The sequence below is a fragment of the Podarcis erhardii genome (assembly GCF_964252035.2).
Source record: "Podarcis erhardii genome assembly, chromosome: 6".
NCBI classification, from domain to species: domain Eukaryota; kingdom Metazoa; phylum Chordata; class Lepidosauria; order Squamata; family Lacertidae; genus Podarcis; species Podarcis erhardii.
The window spans coordinates 651,099-670,259 of NC_138510.1; the positions used below are offsets into that span (position 1 = coordinate 651,099).

The 19,161-nt window shown below is 52.5% G+C and overlaps 1 protein-coding gene across 2 annotated transcripts in view; it reads right to left on the minus strand.

Annotated features, from left to right (window-relative positions):
* The window catches only part of SLC12A5 (solute carrier family 12 member 5), a 103,591-nt gene extending 84,430 nt beyond the window's left edge, over nucleotides 1–19,161 (minus strand). For both annotated transcript variants that reach the window (XM_081867552.1, XM_081867551.1), the window contains exon 1: nucleotides 19,023–19,161. In XM_081867552.1, the coding sequence (XP_081723678.1) occupies nucleotides 19,023–19,146 (124 nt within the window). In that variant the 5' untranslated portion in view covers nucleotides 19,147–19,161. The remainder of the gene's footprint in view (nucleotides 1–19,022) is intronic.

Sequence of the window (19,161 nt, forward strand, 5' to 3'; positions counted from 1 at the left end):
GCTTTGGTCACTGCAAGACAGTCAAGCTCAGGGCCAGATAAGTTAGCCACCAAGCAACAGAGATGGGGGCCTGCTTGTCCCGGGTCAAAACGGAATAGAATTGTAGAGTAGGAAGGGACCAAGAAAGGTCATCCAGTCCAGCCCCCTTTGCCACCTGCTGTCATGCCCCCCCCTGCCCTTTTATATATTTGTTATTGCTTTACTTACTGCATTCCTATCCCACCTGCCATGCATGGTTCTCCCCTTCACATTTAATCCTCCACAACAGATTAGGCTGAGAGCCGGTGACCGGCCCTTCATGGCCAAGTGGGGGGCTCTGACTCCAGGCCCCCCAGGGGTCCCAGCCTGGCACTCTACCCATTCTGCCCCCTGCCTCTTTCCCATGTTCCATCCTGCTCTCATGGGGAATTTTTGCCAACAGAGCAGGGCCGACTTTCATATTCCCAGTTACACGTAGGTAGCCGTGTTGGTCTGCCGTAGTTGGAACAAAATAAAAAAATTCCTTCCAGTAGCACCTTAGAGACCAACTCAGTTTGTTATTGGTATGAGCTTTCATGTGCATGCACACTTCTTCAGATACTTCAGAAAAGAATTTCAGAAATAGACTGGAAAGAGGTTTTGCTGAATTGCAACTTATTACCATGGAGAGACCTGGTCTGAATACAGACATTGGATACTTATCTCATTATACATGATAAAGCTATTTTTAGCCATCTCACCCCTTGCTTTTTCCTGTAAGACCAACTGCAGTCTTAACAGTCAACAGGTTTACCACACCTATCGGCCAATCACCCATTCCCACCCCCCTTCTGAGTAATACCCTTTCCCACCCTCCCACTATATATAAGGGTCTGGTGACTTCTGTTTCAGTGTATCTGAAGAAGTCTGCATGCACATGAAAGCTCATACCAAGAGCAAACTTAATTGGTCTCTGGAAGGAATTTTTAAATTTTGTTTCATATTCCCAGTGAGCCACAACAGCACCAGCCTCCTCAGAGACAGTGGCGTAGCGTGGGGGGTGCAGGGGGGGCCAGCCGCACCGGGCGCAACATCTGGGGGTTAGGGTTAGGGGGCGCAAATCCACGGATTAGGGGGGCAAATCCACAGGTTAGGGGGCGCAAATTACTTGCCTTGCCCCGGGTGCTGACAACCCACGCTACGCCACTGCTCAGAGAGTCCTCATTGGCACAAATCGTGAGCCCTGGGACACTGGCAGCTGCCAAGGCATAGGAACCTCAGATGAGGCTGCTGGATCAGGCCCATGTGGCCCAGCATCCTGTTCTCACAGTGGCCAACCAGATGCCCCAATCCTGAAACCTCTGGGGCTGAGCACAGCCCTCTCCTCCTCCAGGAAGGTGCCCCAATCCTGAAATTTCTGGGGCCAGGCAGCGCCAGACCTTTGCTCCCGAGCCAAACCCAGTGCTGCCACCTCACTGCTGCATTGCTCCGGATCCCTGGGAAGGGCGGCCTTCCTCCCAGCAGGGAAAGGCATGGCTGGGCTGAGGCAGTTCCTGCTCCAGCAGAGCCAGCCGCCCGCCTGCTTCGGCTCCTTGCCAGGCAGCTGGGCAGGCCGAGCTGCCACTCTGTCTCCCCTGCCTCCTGCGGACACACACACATGCCCATGCCACAGTCAGGCTCCTACTCACACTTCATCCGAGGTGCCGCCTCACACTTCACAGCTCCGTGAGCCGGAGAGCCAAGCAGGAAGAGGCAGGCCGCCTCCCGGGGGCACAGCAAGGAGCCCAGGCCGCCGTCTGAAGGACAGCTCTGCTGATGGAGACCAGAGTCCCTTGCCCACACGCCAGCCGGTCGGCCAGCCACTCCACCTTCTTGCCTTGGGCCTCTCCTGTGTCCTGCAGGGCTACCAATATTGAGAGGGCACATTTATTATTGGCAAGACACTCCGCAGTCGGCTGGGGTTGCCTCCCGGTCACAGAAGTCCAGGGGCACCAGGGCGAGGGAAACAAAGAAAGAGAATGCTAGATGGCTCCGACCTGGTGGAACGCTCTGTCCCAGGAGACCAGGGCCCTGCAGGATTGAACTTCCTTCTGCAGGGCCTGTAAGACAGAGCTATTCCCCCTGGCTTTCAATTTGAACCTATCCTGATCTTTTATTCCCCTTCCTTCCCTCCCCCTCCCCTTTTTGTGAAGATTACCTGCTCTGGGATCCCACAGCTAATTCTCCCCTGGTCTCCTCGCTGGCCCAAATAAGACTAATTTAGCCAGCTAGCCCTGGGGATCATCTAATGTTTATTGGATGGATTTCCCCCCTAAATTGATTTTTGAATTCTGAATTTATTGTTATTCATGTTTGATACCGTATTTTATGCTATTTTTTGTTGCATCAATTAAGTGTTTTAAATTTGTTGTTAGCTGCCCTGAGCCATGGTTCCCTGAACCGGGAAGAGCAGGATATAAATAAAATATTATTATTATTATTATTATTATTATTATTATTATTATTATAGACAAAAGATGAGAAGAAGTCCTTCTTCACGCGATGCATAGTTCAGCTTTGGAACTCACTTCTGCAGGAGGCAGTGACTCTGATGGCTTTAAAAGAGGATTGGACAAATGGAGATGGAGGAAGAGGAAGAGGAGGAGGAGGCGGCGGCGATGGAGGGCTCTGGTACCCGGATTCTGCTGGCTGGCTTCCCACAGGCAACTGTTCAGCCACTGTGAGAACAAGATCCTGGCCTAGATGGGCCACTAGATGGGCCTGATCCAGCAGGCTCACCATATGTCATTAACACAGGAGCTTTGGGGCTTCCTGGTGAAAGGAGGAGGAGGCAATCTTCTCATGCCCTCCTTATTTATCATTGCTACAACAGGTTTTCGATAACACCCCTTAGCAAAGCAAGTGTGTGGCCTGAGGGAGTGACAAAATGGGGCCCGTTCAGGAAGGTCTTGCTGGAGACGCTCTGCAGGCCCCCCCCCCCAACAGAGCAGGCCCAGTTGAAGGCCCATTATTTCGGCGCTGGAGAAGGGTTTCCAAACAGACATCGTCCTCACCTGGCACCTCTCACTGAATAGCACAGAATAAGGCACCAGAGCCTGCAATAAACCCAGATGCCAACTTTGCTGCCACATACACCCGGACAACACCATTACTGGCCCCAACAACATCACACATACCATCTCGGGACTATTTAATTGCTCATCATCTAACATTGTGTATGCCATCAAATGCCAACAGTGTCCTTCAGCTCTCTATATTGGACAAACAGGCCAGACCTTACGCCAAAGAATAAACGGACATAAATCCGACATCAGGAACCACAAGACAGAAAAACCAGTAGGAGAACACTTCAATCTCCCAGGACATTCTATACAAGATCTCAAAGTAGCTGTTCTATTACAAAGGAATTTCAGAAATAGACTGGAAAGAGAAGCTGCTGAATTGCAACTTATCACCAAACTTAAAACTATGGAGAGACCTGGTTTGAACAAAGACATTGGATTCTTATCTCATTATACATGACAAAGCCATTTTTCACCTTCTCACCCCTTGCTTTTTCCTGTTAGACCTATTGCAGTCGTTAAGAGTCGTCAACAGGCCCATCGCAGCTATCTGCCAATCACCCATTCCCACCACCCTTCTGAGTAATACCCCTCCCCACCTTCTCACTATATAGAAAGGTCCGGTGACTTCTGTTTCAGTGTATCTGAAGAAGTGTGCATGCACACGAAAGCTCATACCTAGAACTAACTCAGTTGGTCTTTAAGGTGCTACTGGAAGGAATTTTTTTATTTTGTTTTGACCATGGCAGACCAACACGGCTACCTATCTGTAACTGAATAGCACAGAGTGCTGCTCCCATTCCTTCTTTCCCGTGCCCCCCCCCTCCCACCGGACAGGTCTGCTTTTCATGGCAGTCAGAATTTGCCCCCTGAGCCAGCTAGCCTCCCCACCTGCAGGGTCCTCACTGGGATTTGAAGCCCATGGTAGTTTTCATTTGAATGCAGCCCTCTTCAGGGAAGTTTTCAGTATTTGATATTGTATTGCGTTTTTACTATTTTTGTTGGGAGCCCCCGGAATAATTTTAGATATAAATTACTACTACTACTACTATGCATCTCACCACCTGGCAGCCAAGGGGTTCATTTCTGCAAAGGGAGGGTCCTGGGGAGAAACTCTGTTTGTGGGCAGAGAGGCTTCTTGGGCCTTGCCTGAAATGAGGGGTGTTTGCATTGGGCAGGTCAGACGGGGGGCATTTGGAACTGGGCACCAGCTGTGCCCACCCACATGCCCACAGAACCAAGGGGAGACCCCTTCTCAAGCCGAGCGGGGACAGGGCAGGGGCTCAGAGGCAGGGCCCCAGGTTCAGTTCCTTTTCCAGGCAGGGTTCGAATGAGAGTCCCTTGCCTGGACTCCTGCTGCCGGCCAGTGCAGGCAGTCTTGAGCACGATGGGCCAATGGTCAGAGTCAGGAGAAGGCAGCTGCCACCCTCAGGAGCAGAAGGAAGGTCCCCCAAATGGACAGGGGGCTGTCCTGCCCCTGCCCCACACCTCCTGGACTTAAAGCTCTCCTCTCCCTCCTCCTCCTCCTCCTCCTCCTCCTCTCCCCAAAATAACGCTTGTGAAATCCATCAAGCAGAAGAAGAGAGGGAAGACAGGCAGCACGGTTGCCGTGGAAACTAGAGGGCCTCCTTAAGCAGCTGGTTGCCGTGGAGACGGCAGAGGGATACACACAGCAGCACTGATCTATACTGTGGTCCAGAAATGTCAAGCTACAGCCGCTGGAGCGGGGGGGGGGGGGACGTGCCCCTTGGCCTGCGTGTCTGGGTTCCCCACACTCACACGTACTGCGCCCCACAGTTAGACTGTGGAACTCACTCCCACAGGAGGCAGATTGATGGACAAATTCACGGAGGAGGAGAGGCCTATTGATGGCCCCTGGCCAGGGTGCCTCTGCTCTGGGAATTGCAGGAGGGGAGAGTTGCTCTTGTGCTCGGATCCTGCTTGGCCCCTGTGAGAACAGGAGGCTGGGCCAGATGGTCCTGGAGCTCTTAAGACACCCTTTCCATGCCCCCTCCATCATCCCAGGTGCCTCAGGGCTCCGTTTGTGAATGGCAGCAGGAGGCACTCGGGGACCCCAGTCTCCCCATTTGCCTTTGGGGAGGGGGAGATGCTTGTGCAAAGCCCACTCAGAGGTGTGCTCACACGGGCCGGCAGGGTCCCCTGAGGCGGTGGGTGGCAGGGAATGAGGTGGTCCGGGGGCCCCTGGACCTGCCTTGTGGCAGCATCTGCCACCCGGGTGCCCCTCCAGATCCCGCTGCCGCCGCTCAGCCGAGACTGGCGTTGCCATGGCAACTGTGCCGCTCCGAGTGGCGATCTAATTCAGGGTTTATTTTAAGAAACGCGTCGGATCTCGGAGTCTCCCCCGGGCAGGGAGGGGGCGGGGAGAAGTGGGGCATGCGGCTGCCTCCCGCTCTTCCCCCACGAGCCTCAGCCGCCAGGCAGACTCCCCCTAACTGTGCATGGGCATGGGAGGGGAGGGGGGTCCCAGGAAGGAAGGAGGCAGGCGCTGAGGGAGGGTCCCAGCATAGCAGGGTCCGAGATGAGAAGGGGGCTTCGGCAAAGCCTGGGGGCTGCTTCTGCCCCCCCCGTCAGAGCTTCGCAAAGCCCTCTTCTCAGGGGGTGGCGATGGGGAGCCCTGGGCTTCAGTATCTCAACCCCTGCATTGCGTGGGGGTGGACTAGATGCCTCTGGGGGTCCCTTCCAGTCTCCCGATTCCAGGCCAGCATGGAGGGCATAGTGGGCTGCTGTGGGGTCTCTTTGGTCCAGCTTCAAGTTGAAAGAGGGAGGGAGGGAGGGAGGGAGGGAGCATCTGCCTGGGCACACAGACCCAAGTCCACTCCGCAGAGAGTTAAGCAGATGAAGATGATGGACTATATGGAACTTGCCGAACTGACCGGGAGACTCCGAGACCAGAGAGAAGAGACGGTGGAAGAAGATTGGAAGGAGTTTAAGGAACATTTGAAAAAATGTTAATATTTAAATCTAAGAATAGCTTTGGAAGTAGATATAGGCGGTAGGGTTAGAAGTAGAAGATTGTGTATTTTATAAGTGATAAAATGTGAAGTTTTTTATGGTTAAAGTAAATGTGTGGGGGGGGGAAGATGGTTAGAAATTATGACACAGTGGTACCTCAGGTTAAGTACTTAACTTGTTCCGGAGGTCCGTTCTTAACCTGAAACTGTTCTTAACCTGAAGCACCACTTTAGCTAATGGGGCCTCCCGCTGCTGCCGTGCCACCGGAGCACGATATCTGTTCTCATCCTGAAGCAAAGTTCTTAACCTGAAGCACGACTTCTGGGTTAGCGGAGTGTGTAACCTGAAGCGTATGTAACCTGAAGCGTATGTTACCCGAGGTACCACTGTATATGTAAACTGCTAAAGATGAAGTAAATGAAAATCAGATAGGTGGGACTTGGGGAAGCCCACTTAACGATGTTTAGAAATATAAGGATATGACAAGAATTTGTTTGTATTGTTTGTCTTTTCTGTTTGTGTCTTTTATTTGTGTTATAAAATGAATAAAAAATTTTGGAAAAAGAGAGAGAGAGAGGGAGAAAGAGAGAGGGAGAGTTAGATCTGGAGCCTCTCCACCCAGCCCCAAACCAAGCAGCACTAATTCTGGGCGCAGCTAAGTGCAGTGCGCTGAGTTCAGCCCCTGGGTCCTCAGGCGCTCCTAAAACCATCACGGGGAAGGAACTCAGAGGGAGCACTTTGCTGGCGCTGCAGGTCAGGGGGCAGGGGGTGGAGATGGGGTCAGGATTCAGGAGAGCATGAAACCTGGGAGGAGCTATAAAGTCTGGATCAGGCCAATGGCCCACCCAGCACCTGTACTCACAATGGCCAGCCGGATGCCTCTGGGAATTCAGGGGGCAGGATCCGAGTGCAAGAGCCCCCTTCCTTCTGGTAGACATCAACAGCCCCCTCTCTCCTCCTCCACAAACTCCTCTAAATTTCTTTGAAAGCCATTCAAGTTGGTGGCCTCCTGTGGAAGTGAGTTCCACTGTTTAATGATGCGCTGTGTGGAGAAGGACTTTCTTTCCTCCCTCCTGAGTGTTCCAGCACTCGTTGGATGCCCACATGTTCTAGATTGCCTGAGGGCACCGGGAGAGCAGTCCTTCGCCACAAGGACTCCTGTTCTTGAAAATTCCAGGGACCCTACAAATCATCGCCCTCCCCAAGCCACACAAAACCTGAAGGGGGCTGCAGTCTCCCATCAGGAAAACCCCCAAACCCGTATCATGGCAATGCTCGTTTACTGGGCCAATCGAAATGTCAGAAAATAACACAGGAGGTTTCAAGTTACTCAGGTTAAATGAAGAAGAGCAAATACATTAGCTGTGATTCTGGCGGGGGGGGCGGCTTGGACGAGTTGACCTTTGGGGGAAGAGCGCATTTGTTTTGTAACGGCGGTGGGGAGGCCATGTTCCCCCACCCTTCCACCTGGCAAGAGTCTTTAACATGAGAAAGTTACATGGGGGGGGCAGCTATTCAAACAAGGCTATTAGGGGCTATGTAGGTTTCAAGTGGGAGGCCACTGGTGCTGTGGGTTAAACCACAGAGCCTAGGGCTTGCCGATCAGAAGGTCGGCGGTTTGAATCCCCGGGACGGGGTGAGCTCCTGTTGCTCGGTCCCTGCTCCTGCCAACCTAGCAGTTCAAAAGCACCTCAAAGTGCAGGTAGATAAATAGGTACCGCTCTGGCGGGAAGGTAAACGGCGTTTCCGTGCGCTGCTCTGGTTTGCCAGAAGCGGCTTAGTCCTTCTGGCCACATGACCTGGAAGCTGTACGCCGGCTCCTTCGGCCAGTAAAGCGAGATGAGCGCCGCAACCCCAGAGTTGGCCACGACTGGACCTAATGGTTAGGGGTCCCTTTACCCCTTTACCTAGGTTTCAAGTCTGCCCAAGAATTGAGTTCTGATGGGAAGGAGAAACAGCTGATTCTGTATCTCAGGAAGCACAAACAAAAACAAAAAGCCTAGCTGCAACCCAGATCTGTCTCCATCCTACAATACACATTTAAAAAGCTAAAAAAAACCCAGCCCTCTCCTAACAGCAGCAGCCGCACTCACATTTTGGCAGCCCACGATCAGCCACAGAGACCCCCAAGCCAGGCCTGGAGACCAGAGCCCTCCCAACAGCTGCTGCCCATCAGGCTGCCTCTCATCTGGAAGGTCGCCTCTCACCATTGCGACTTGCAAGCACTGCTTGTCTCCTCCTCCATCACAAATTCATCTCATCCGCTTTCAAATGGCCTGAGCTGGCAGAGAGCAACCTGCTCTGGTCACGGAATCAGAGCTGCAAGGGAACCCCAAGGCCATTTAGTCCAACCCCCAGCAATGCCGGGGGGTGCTGCTGGTTCCGAATGTGCACAAGCGCCTAGATCCAGGGGGATCTGGGAGACACAACCCACTTTTCTCTGCAACTGTGCAAGGGAACCCTAGGGGGGACCCCCACCCCCAATTGTGCATGGCTAGTACACTGGCAAGACTGTCAAGACTGGCCCGTACGGGCAGGGGTACCTTTACCTTTACCCCACCCATCTGGCTGAGTTTCCCCAGCCACTCTGGGCAGCTCCCAACAAAATATTAAAATACAGTGGTCTGTTAAACATTAAAAGCTTCTCTAAACAGGGCTGCCTTCAGCTGTCTTCTAAAAGTCTGGTAGTTGTTCCTCTCTTTGACATCTGGTGGGAGAGTGTTCCACAGGGCGGGTGCCACCACCGAGAAGGTCAGCGGTTCAAATCACCGCAACGGGGTGAGCTCCTGTTGTTCGGTCCCTGCTCCTGCCAACCTCGCAGTTCAAAAGCACGTCAAAGTGCAAGTAGATAAATAGGTACCGCTCTGGCGGGAAGGTAAACGGCTTTTCCGTGCGCTGCTCTGGTTCACCAGAAGCGGTTTAGTCGTGCTGGCCACATGACCCAGAAGCTGTACGCCGGCTCCCTCGGCCAGTAAAGCGAGATGAGCGCCGCGACCCCAGAGTCGGTCACAACTGGACCTAATGGTCAGGGGTCCCTTTACCTTTTTAACCCTTGCAATATTATGAAGATTTCATTTCCCTTCACAGATATATACAATCGGGTCATGTTGACTGGAATTACATCAGCCCTGCTCAGTGTGAAATTAATGGGCAAATGAATGTCCCAAATGAATGAAAATTTGTGATCGCTAAGGAAAACAGGAAGGGACAAGGGTGGCGCTGTGGGTTAACTCACAGAGCCTAGGACTTGCCGATCAGAAGGTTGGCGGTTCGAATCCCTGCGACAGGGTGAGCTGCCGTTGCTGAGTCCCTGCTCCTGCCAACCTAGCAGTTCGAAAGCATATCAAAGTGCAAGTAGATAAATAGGTACCGCTCCGGGGGGAAGGTAAACGGCGTTTCCGTGTGCTGCTCTGGTTTGCCAGAAGCGGCTTAGTCCTGCTGGCCACATGACCCGGAAGCTGTACGCTGGCTCCCTCGGCCAGTAAAGCGAGATGAGCGCTCAACCCCAGAGTCGGCCACGACTGGACCTAATGGTCAGGGGTCCCTTTACCTTTACCTATCTGCACCACTATACAAATCACAGTCTGAGAAACGGCTGTCAGGAGCAACCTTTGCAAAACACAGACAAACCCTTTGGCCACTAGAGGGAGCTCCGTGCCCGGCATTCCTCCACTCGGAATGAAATGCCACCTGTTTGGACCTCTCTGCCCTCCCTGCCAAGCAAAAGTTGTTCCAAAGGAAAAACGGGAGGAAGCAGCAGGTACAAGACTGGGGCAGGAGATATAAATATTAACCTCACTTTCCTGTAATAAACAAATAGTTAAGGCTAATAATAATAATAATAATAATAATAATAATAATACAGTGGTACCTCGGGTTAAGTACTTAATTCGGTCCGGAGGTCCATTCTTAACCTGAAACTGTTCTAAACCTGAAGCACCACTTTAGCTAATGGGGCCTCCCGCTGCTGCCGCGCAATTTCTGTTCTCATCCTGAAGCAAAGTTCTTAACCTGAGGTGCTATTTCTTTTTAGCAGAGTCTGTAACCTGAAGCGTATGTAACCTGAGGTACCACTGTACTTTTATTCTTTAGACCCACCCATCTGACTGGGTTTCCCCAGCCACCTACAGAAAAATAACAGGGCAAAAACAAACCTAAGAAGAGCAAATATATTATAAAGTGTTAGCAATTAAAATACTAAGCAGAAACATCCTTACTCCTAATTTGCAGACATCTCTTAATGACTTTTTTTACTGCCTATTCAGCAGTTTATAAAATGTTTAGATGAGCCCGTCGTTTTTATGATTCTTCTGTATTGTTGCTATGATTTTTTTATTTTTTGGATTTGTGGATCTCCCTGTGCAACACCCTAATATTTTGTATGAAGAGCAGTCTGTAAATAACTGTGTAAATAAATATGAGCGTATTACAAGCCTGCAGGGATCCCTCAGGGTCCTAGTTCTGCAGAGAGCACCCAGGAGGAGGGCCACAGCAGAGGAAAGGCTGAGTCTTCACGGGGCTAAAGGCTCTGGGGTCTCCTTCCTGCAAGAGTCTTGCAGGGCTGCTGCCCCTCAGGAAATGTGCCTTTCAAGTGCCCTCAGCATTTGGGCAAGCAGCTATGGGAAAAGCAAATCTCATGGGCTGTATCCAGTCTTACTTCTACTCCAAGTAGACCCATAAGGAGTTTAGACCATTCTGCTTTCTGGAGATGAAGACAACATGGCAGGCACTTGCAGTCAGTGTGGACTTGCTGCCACTAGAGGGAGCCAGCCTCACTTCCTCACTTCTTTGGTAGGTAGAATTCCGGTAAAGGTAAAGGGACCCCTGACCATTAGGTCCAGTCATGGCCGACTCTGGGGTTGCGGCGCTCATCTCGCTTTACTGGCCGAGGGAGTCGGCGTACAGCTCCCAGGTCATGTGGCCAGCAGGACTAAGCCGCTTCTGGCGAACCAGAGCAGTGCACGGGAACACAGTTTACTTTCCCGCCGGAGCAATACCTATTTATCTACTTGCACTTTGACGTGCTTTCGAACTGCTAGGTTGGCAGGAGCAGGGACCGAGCAACGGGAGCTCACCCCCTCACGGGGATTCGAACTGCCGACCTTCTGTTTGGCAAGTCCTAGGCTCCGTGGTTTAACCCACAGCACCACCCGTGTCCCTAATATCCTGTGTCCCTAATATCCCGCGTCCCTAATATCCTGCCTCATATCTCCTGCCAATTGTTAAAACCAGGAATGGGGGGAGACAGTTAAATGACTCCCAAACCCCAGGTCCCCACCACAGCCTCTAACTAAGGCCAGGACAATGACCATTGACACAGGCACCTTCCATGCACAACAGCAAAGAGGCTCAGAAAAGCAGTCTATAAAATTGAAGCAAAGCAGAGACCATGAATCGTACTGTTTCCTCTGACTATCCAATATAGAATCAAATAATCGCCAAAATTCAATGGTTTGATGGATTTCCTTGGTTCCAAGGGCTAATGACTCCTCTGGAAGAGGGGAATCCAGGGCTCCCCCTGACTCCATAATCCCGTAAGGATAAGGTCACATACTCCTTCCCCCTCCACAAGGTGTGAAGTTAGCCACACAATAGGAGGCAGGAGGCAATCAAGGGCAGCAATTACTCCAGACAGAAGCCCATCAGGATGGTGGATTGAATCCTGATACTTTCAAAGGAGAAGCACAGGAAAGGCTTGCAGCGAGCGGGATGTGTCAATACTCTTATTGTTCTTTGGGGAAGAGGTTAAAAGGTGTCTGGAGGTGGGGTTATTGACAGGGGTGGGTGATGGGCTCATGTTTCTACATGCCAAACAATCTGACTTTGTGACATATTTGTGATGTATCGATGATGCTGTTGGAAAATGTATTGTGGGAAATGGGGAGAGGTCTTAAAATTTCACGCAACCCCATGCTTGGGGTTCCTACTCTTTTCTTTGTCTGTTTGAACCTTGTTGCAACAACAAATAAAGATCAGGTCAACTGACTACTGTTTGCTTCTTCTAACTTGGCGGGAGACTACTTTATTTGCTGACCAGAGAGACCCGCGGGGAGTGGCACCTGGTCAAGCTGGACAGTGGAGTAAATCCGCACACCAGGATTTTTCCTTATCACAATGCAAGAGGAAAAGCAGAGAGGTCATAGTAGGATTCGGGTCCTGCTCAATATTAGAAATTAGCCAGGCTCCAGGTGTGTTTTGCCAACAAAGGTCGATATAGTCAAAGCTCTGGTTTTCCCAGCAGTGATGTATGGAAGTGAGAGCTGGACCATCAAGAAGGCTGATCGCCAAAGAATGGATGCTTCTGAATTCTGGTGCTGGAGGAGACTCTTGAGAGTCCCATGGACTGCAAGAAGATCAAACCTCTCCATTCTGAAGGAAATCAGCCCTGAGTGCTCACTGGAAGGACAGATCCTGAAGCTGAGGCTCCAAGACTTTGGCCACCTCATGAGAAGAGAAGACTCCCTGGAAAAGACCCTGATGTTGGGAAAGATGGAGGGCACAAGGAGAAGGGGGCGACAGAGGACGAGATGGTGGGACAGTGTTCTCGAAGCGACCAGCATGAGGGAGGCAGTGGAAGACAGGAGTGCCTGGCGTGCTCTGGTCCAGGGGGTCACGAAGAGGTGGACATGACTAAATGACTAAACAACAACAACAACAACAAGGTGTGCTTTGTAACCACATGGAGATCTCTGGATGTCTGGTTGGTGACTGGGAAAAGCAAAATGTCACTTAGAGAAGTATCTTAAATATTTTCCTTGAAACTCCTGTAGAACTTGGTTACCTTACACTGAGTCAGGCCATTGGACCCCCAACCCGCATTTCCAGCACTGGCTGGCAGCAGGCCATGAGGATATCAGGCAGGGGTCTTGAACCTGGGACCTTCCCCATGGGAAGTAGATGCTCTACCACAAAATTACAGCCCCTCCCCACCTCACTTGCTTTCACAGAGAGAGAGGACTGGAAGGGAGAGACCTATCTCTGTGCTGAAATCAAAAGTCTGTCTCTTGTAGTTTCACACATGGGGGGGGGAGAGATGAAAGGTAAATGCGCATCCACAATACCCCCACCTCTTCTCCTCCGCATTCTCCCCATACCTCTGTGGGGGGGGGGGGAACTCTGCTTCCATCTTCTCTTTATCTCAGGATTGCAACATCTGGAGAAAGGCAGTAACTGGAGCCCTGATCCTAGCCAAGTCATTCAATGGGGCATCCTCTCCATCACACAGCAGGCTGGAAGGCAGGAAGCCAGTTGCTAAATTCAGCTCCCTGGGAGATAAGGGCCGAGGGAGGGAGGGAGGGAGGGAGGGAGGGGCCTGGAGATAACCTTCAAAGGCACTCCAGCCCCATCAGTGGAGCCAGGCCCTCCCCTCCTAGAACAGATAAGTCAGCTATTTAATAGCATCACAGAAACGGGAGAAGAAGTGTAGCAGCTGAACTAGGATACCCAAGCAAGTTTGAGTCCACCTGTTCAGGATTCAGTCAAGACTGAGGTTTTGCTTTAAAATTTCAGGTGTTTGATCCAAAGCTAGGAAGGGCTGCACTATCACACCAATTAGGGACAAATGTCAGGTTCTGCATTTAGGCAGGAAGAACCAGGTGCACAAATATAAGATGGGGGGGGCACCTGGCTTGATAGCAGTACAGTGGTACCTCGGGTTACAGGCGCTTCAGGTTACAGACTCCGCTAACCCAGAAATAGTACCTCGGGTTAAGAACTTTGCTTCAGGATGAGAACAGAAATCGTGTGGAAGTGGCATAGCGGCAGTGGGAGGCCTCATTAGCTAAAGTGGTACCTCAGGTTAAGAAGAGTTTCAGGTTAAGAACGGACCTCCAGAATGAATTAAGTTCTTAACCCGAGGTACCACTGTACATGTAAAAAGGATCTTAGTACCACAAGCTTAACACAAGTCAACAGTGTGACGCAGCAGCAAAAAAGGCTAATGCTATTCTGTGCTTCGTCAACAGAAGTCTAGATCAAGGGAAGAAGTCATAGTCCCACTCTATTCTGCCTTCCTCAGACCACACCTGGAGTTCTGTGTCCAGTTCTGGGCAGCACAGTTTAAGAAGGATGTTGACAAACTGGAAGGTGTGCCAAGAGGGGAAACCAAGATGATCATGGGTCTGGAAACAAGGCCTGATGAGGAACAGTTGAAGGAGGTGGGTGTGTTTAGCCTGGAAAGGCACAAATACAAGATGGGTGACACCTGGCTTGAGAGCAGTACATGTGAAAAGGATCTATGAGTCTTGGTTGACCACAAACTTGACATGAGCCAACAGTGTGACGCGGCAGCTAAAAAAGCCAATGCAATTCTGGGCTGCATCAATAGGAATATAGCATCTAGATCAAGGGAAGTAATAGTGCCACTGTATTCTGCTCTGGTCAGACCGCACCTGGAGTACTGTGTCCAGTTCTGGGCACCACAGTTCAAGAAGGACACGGATAAACTGGAACGTGTCCAGAGGAGGGCAACCAAAATGGTCAAAGGCCTGGAAACGATGCCTTATGAAGAACGGCTAAGGGAGCTGGGCATGTTTAGCCTGGAGAACAGGAGGTTAAGGGGGGATATGATAGCCAGGTTCAAATATATAAAAGGATGTCACATAGAGGAGGGAGAAAGGTTGTTTTCTGCTGCTCCAGAGAAGCGGACACGGAGCAATGGATCCAAACTACAAGAAAGAAGATTCCACCTAAACATTAGGAAGGACTTCCTGACAGTAAGAGCTGTTCGACAGGGGAATTTGCTGCCAAGGAGTGTGGTGGAGTCTCCTTCTTTGGAGGTCTTTAAACAGAGGCTTGACAACCATATGTCAGGAGTGCTCTGATGGTGTTTCCTGCTTGGCAGGGGGTTGGACTCGATGGCCCTTGTGGTCTCTTCCAACTCTATGATTCTATGGAAAGAGGAGACTGAGAGCCATCTTCAAATATCTGAGAGGCTGTCACATGGAAGAGGGAGTTTTCCCCTGCTCCGAGGGTAGGACTTGAACCAGTGGCTTCAAGTTACAAGAAAGGGGTTGGACTTTCTGAAAGCTACAAGAAACTAGGAAGAACTTTGGACAGTGGAACTGTCTCCCTCTGGAGAAGGTGGACTCTCCTTCCTTGGGAGATTTTTTAGCAGAGGTTGGATGGTCATCTGTCAGGGATGCTTTGGTTGAGATTCCTGCATGGCAGGGGCTGGACTAGATGACCACTGAGGGTTCCTTGCAACTCTATGCTTCTATTATAAATAGTGCTATTTTATTGTGCAGTTGTGACCTTTTCTGCTCATGGTAGCATTTGGGCAGTGATACACGACCCCTTTTCAATAGTGCCACAAATGTTTTGTGAGGAGTGATACTCTCTACGTCTCTAATCAGTAGCTTCCTTCCGAAATGCCATAAGTTTTCATACTGGAAGTGTTCAGGGAAAGGGGGGGCTGTCCTGTTTCCCTTGCGCTAGAGCACAAGTCTGCCCCTCCAGGTGTCAAGAAGGCTGGAATAATGGGGAAGCATTGCAGAACAATTCCTATAAAGACAAATGGCGTGTGGACGGTTTAGATCAGGGGTCAGCAACCTTTTTCAGCTGTGGGTCAGTCCACCGTCCCTCAGACCTTGTGGGGGGCCAGACTATATTTTGGGTGGGGAAATACGAATGTATTCCTATGCCCCACAAATAACCCAGAGATGCATTTTAAATAAAAGGACACATTCTACTCATGTAAAAACATGCTGATTCCTGGACTATCTGTGGGCCAGATTCAGAAGGCAATTGGGCTGCATCCGGCCCCCGGGCCTTAGTTTGCCTACCCCTGGTTTAGACGCAGTGGTACTTCTGGATGCAAACGGGATCCGTTCCGGAGCCCCGTCCACATCCAGAACCGAACGCAACCTGCGTCTGCGGGTCGCGATTCGCCGTTTCCGCGCATGCGCGTGATGTCATTTTGACCGTTTGCGCATGTGCGAGCGGCGAAACCTGAAGGTAACATGCTCCATTACTTCTGGGTCACTGCAGCGCGCAACCCGAAAATACTTATCCCGAAGTTACTTCAACCTGAGGTATGACTGTACACCACAAAAGCACCAGTGTTGCACCAGTGTTGCAGAACACACCAAAATAAAACAAAAAACCCACCGCCACCCCCAGTCTAGAGGGACCCCACACATGTTCTTACAGTGGCCAACCAGATGCCCATTGGGGGAAACCAGTGAGCATTGTCCAGAAGCATCACTGCCGCCAGCTGTGGAGAAGAGAGCAGAGTCATCCTGGCTAGTAGCTCTTGATAGCCCCCCCCCATGAATTTGCCTAGCCCTCTTTTCATAAAATCACAGGGCTGTAGAGTTGGAAGGGACCCCGAGGGTCATCTAGTCCAACCCCCTGCAATGCAGGAATCGCAGCTGGAGAATCCCTCCCGTTGGCCATCTGCCCTTTTCTTAAAAACCTCCAGGGAAAGAGAGTCCACCACCTTCTGAGTCTGTCCCACCACTGAACAGCTCTTACCCTCAAAACGTTTTTCCATATGTTCAAACAGAATCTCCTTCCTTGTAACTTGAAGCCACTGGTTCGAGTCCTGCCCTCTGGAGCAGCAGAAAACAAGCTTGTTCCCTCTTCCATGTGACTGTTCTTGAGATATTGGAAGATGGCTCTCATATCTCCTCTTTTCCAGGCTGAACACCCCCAGCTCCTTCAACCGCTCCTCATAAGGCTTAGTTCCCAGACCCTCAATCATCTTGGTCGCCCTCCTCTGCACACCTTCCAAATTCTCCATATCCTCCTTAAATTGTGGCCTTTGGACCCGATCCAGCAACTGCAGGTCTCTTCTGATGCTCAGAGGCTGCCTTCACACACCTAGTTTCCCCCCAGATGTTTCAGACTACATCTCCCAGGAGTCCCGGCATCCCACACCCCAACATCTGGGTGGGCAGTGGGCACCCAGTTGGCAAAGGCTGTTCTGAAGCTATCTCGGCTAAAGGCCAGCCTCACACTTTAGGGCAGCAGATGCCCCCAACCGCCTCCTTGCCCTCGTGACCCGCAGTCGGATTACCCCCAACTTGCCTTTGCTCTGACCAATTTTGCCTTCACAGTCACTTTCTGTGACTCTTTGCAAGAACAAGGCTTGTGGTGTAATCAGAATATACTTTGCTAAAGCAGAGCTGATCACTTAAAAGCAGAGAGACCCTTTGCAAGTCACCCCCTTTTTTTTAAGATTTCAAACTTCGCCTCAAGGTGCTAGGTGGCTAGCTCAGATCTATAGCTCAGCAGGCAAAAACTCAATTACCAGTACCTGCCCGCCAGCTGAGGAGGAGAGGGGAATTTGTCAACAAAGGATGCTGCTGAAGAGAGGCAGCGTGGTGCTGTGGGCGGAGCGCTGGTTTTTAGCTGTAGGAAATCTGAGTTCAAAGGGAGCCTTTGCCATAAGGGGCACTGGAAAAGTTGCCCCCCCCCTCTGTCTTTCCTACCTCATAGGGTTGTTGCGAGGCCAAAGTATGACGCCTAGCTCCTCGGGAATAGATTGTAAACTTCAATAAGAAACCTCACCAAACACTTTGGAGCTTCTTGGTGGGTTCCAGAGCTCCCTGAGCCTGAGCAGCCAAGGGCCTCCTCCAGGCAGGTGCTGCTTGTTAGAATCTTAGGATCGTGGAGTTGGAAGAGACCCCGAGGGTCATCTAGTCCAACCCCCTGCAATGTAGGAATCTTTCCCCAACCACAACCCTGAGATGAATACCTGAGGTATTCTGTCCCCGGTACTCTGCACCCTGCTTCCTCCAGTAGCAGCCCTGAAACCCTTTGCAGGAGTCCCCCTCCCAGCCATCCCAGAAGAGCACAGGTGGGGGAGATGAGGGTGGGAAAAGGCAGGAAGCCCCAGAAGGGGGTAAATTGCAGCTCACACCCCTCCACAACAAGAGAGCCCAACCCCAGTATGTTCTTGGTCCTACAACACCAACAGCCACGACACACACAACACCTCTCTGAGCAGGTGCAGAGCGCACTCCAGGTCAAAGGCTGGCTCGACAGGGCCTTGGCGGACACCATCACCGCACCTATTCTAGGAATTAACCACTAGGTCCTCCGCCTTCCCCCCCTTCCCCCCTGCATTCCAGGGGTTGGACTAGATGACCCTCGGGGACCCTTCCAACCGCGCCCGGGTGCCAGCGCGCCTCCCTCCGCCTTGCCCGCCAGCCAAGCAGCCACTTGCCCTTTCCTGGGGGAGAGAAGGTCGAGGCGGGCAAGTGCTGAAGCGGCTGCCTGGCTTGGATTTCCACGATCGATGCGCGCCGGTAACGGGAGCCGGAAGGAAGCGCAGCCGGGACGGGCCAGCCAGCGCGGCGCGCAGGGGAGCGGGGGGGGGGCGGTTAGCGGGGACTCCCGGGGGAGGGGGCAGCAGCAATCCGCCCACCACACAGTGAGGGGGTCCGGGCAGCCCCCGCGTCCCGGAGCCTCTCCAATCTCTGCCGGCCACTACAGGCACCCGGAGCCTCCGCCGCCCGCCCCGTCGGGCGGCCGGGCTCGGTCAGGGGGGCGTGCCGGCCGCGTCCTCGCCGCGCGACGGGGCGGGAAAGCGCCCGGTGGGGCATGGCGGCGACGGAGGCAGCAGCCCCCTCTCCCCTCTCGGAGACAAAGCCAGCCGAGATGGATGGAGGAGCCGCTGCCTCGGGGCACGAAAGCCTCGCTCGACGGGCGACCCACACGGCGCGCCTCCCTCCGTCCCGCCCCCGGGGTCCAGTCCAGAGGCGGACCGGGGTGGGGGGAGAGAAGCACCTGACCTGGCCCAGCCCCCTCCCCACTTTCCCCGCCCTGGCGGGGGGCGCACCAGCCCTCGAGACGGGGAGGGCGTAAGCGGCCGGTATCCCCGCTCTTCTTCCTCCCGCATTGGGGTTTGGGGGGGGCACCTGGTCTGGCCCGGCCTGGCCCCCTCCCCAACTTGAGCCACCTTTCTGGGGGTGGGGGGCACGAGCCCTTGGGGGGGGGCAGAAGCAACCCCCCCTCCTCCGTCCTCCCTCTTCTCCCTCGGGTTTTTTTTTTTTTTTTGCGGGGTCGTCGGCGGCGCGCCCTTACCTTGCCCGCTGTTGCTGCCCAGCGGCGGGGGGGCTTCTGCTCCTCCTCCGTCGCCGCCTCCGGTTGCTGCCGCGGGGCCCGGGCGCGGCTCCTCGCCGGCGGTGACCGTGAAGCGGCGGCTCATGGCCGCGGGCCGGGC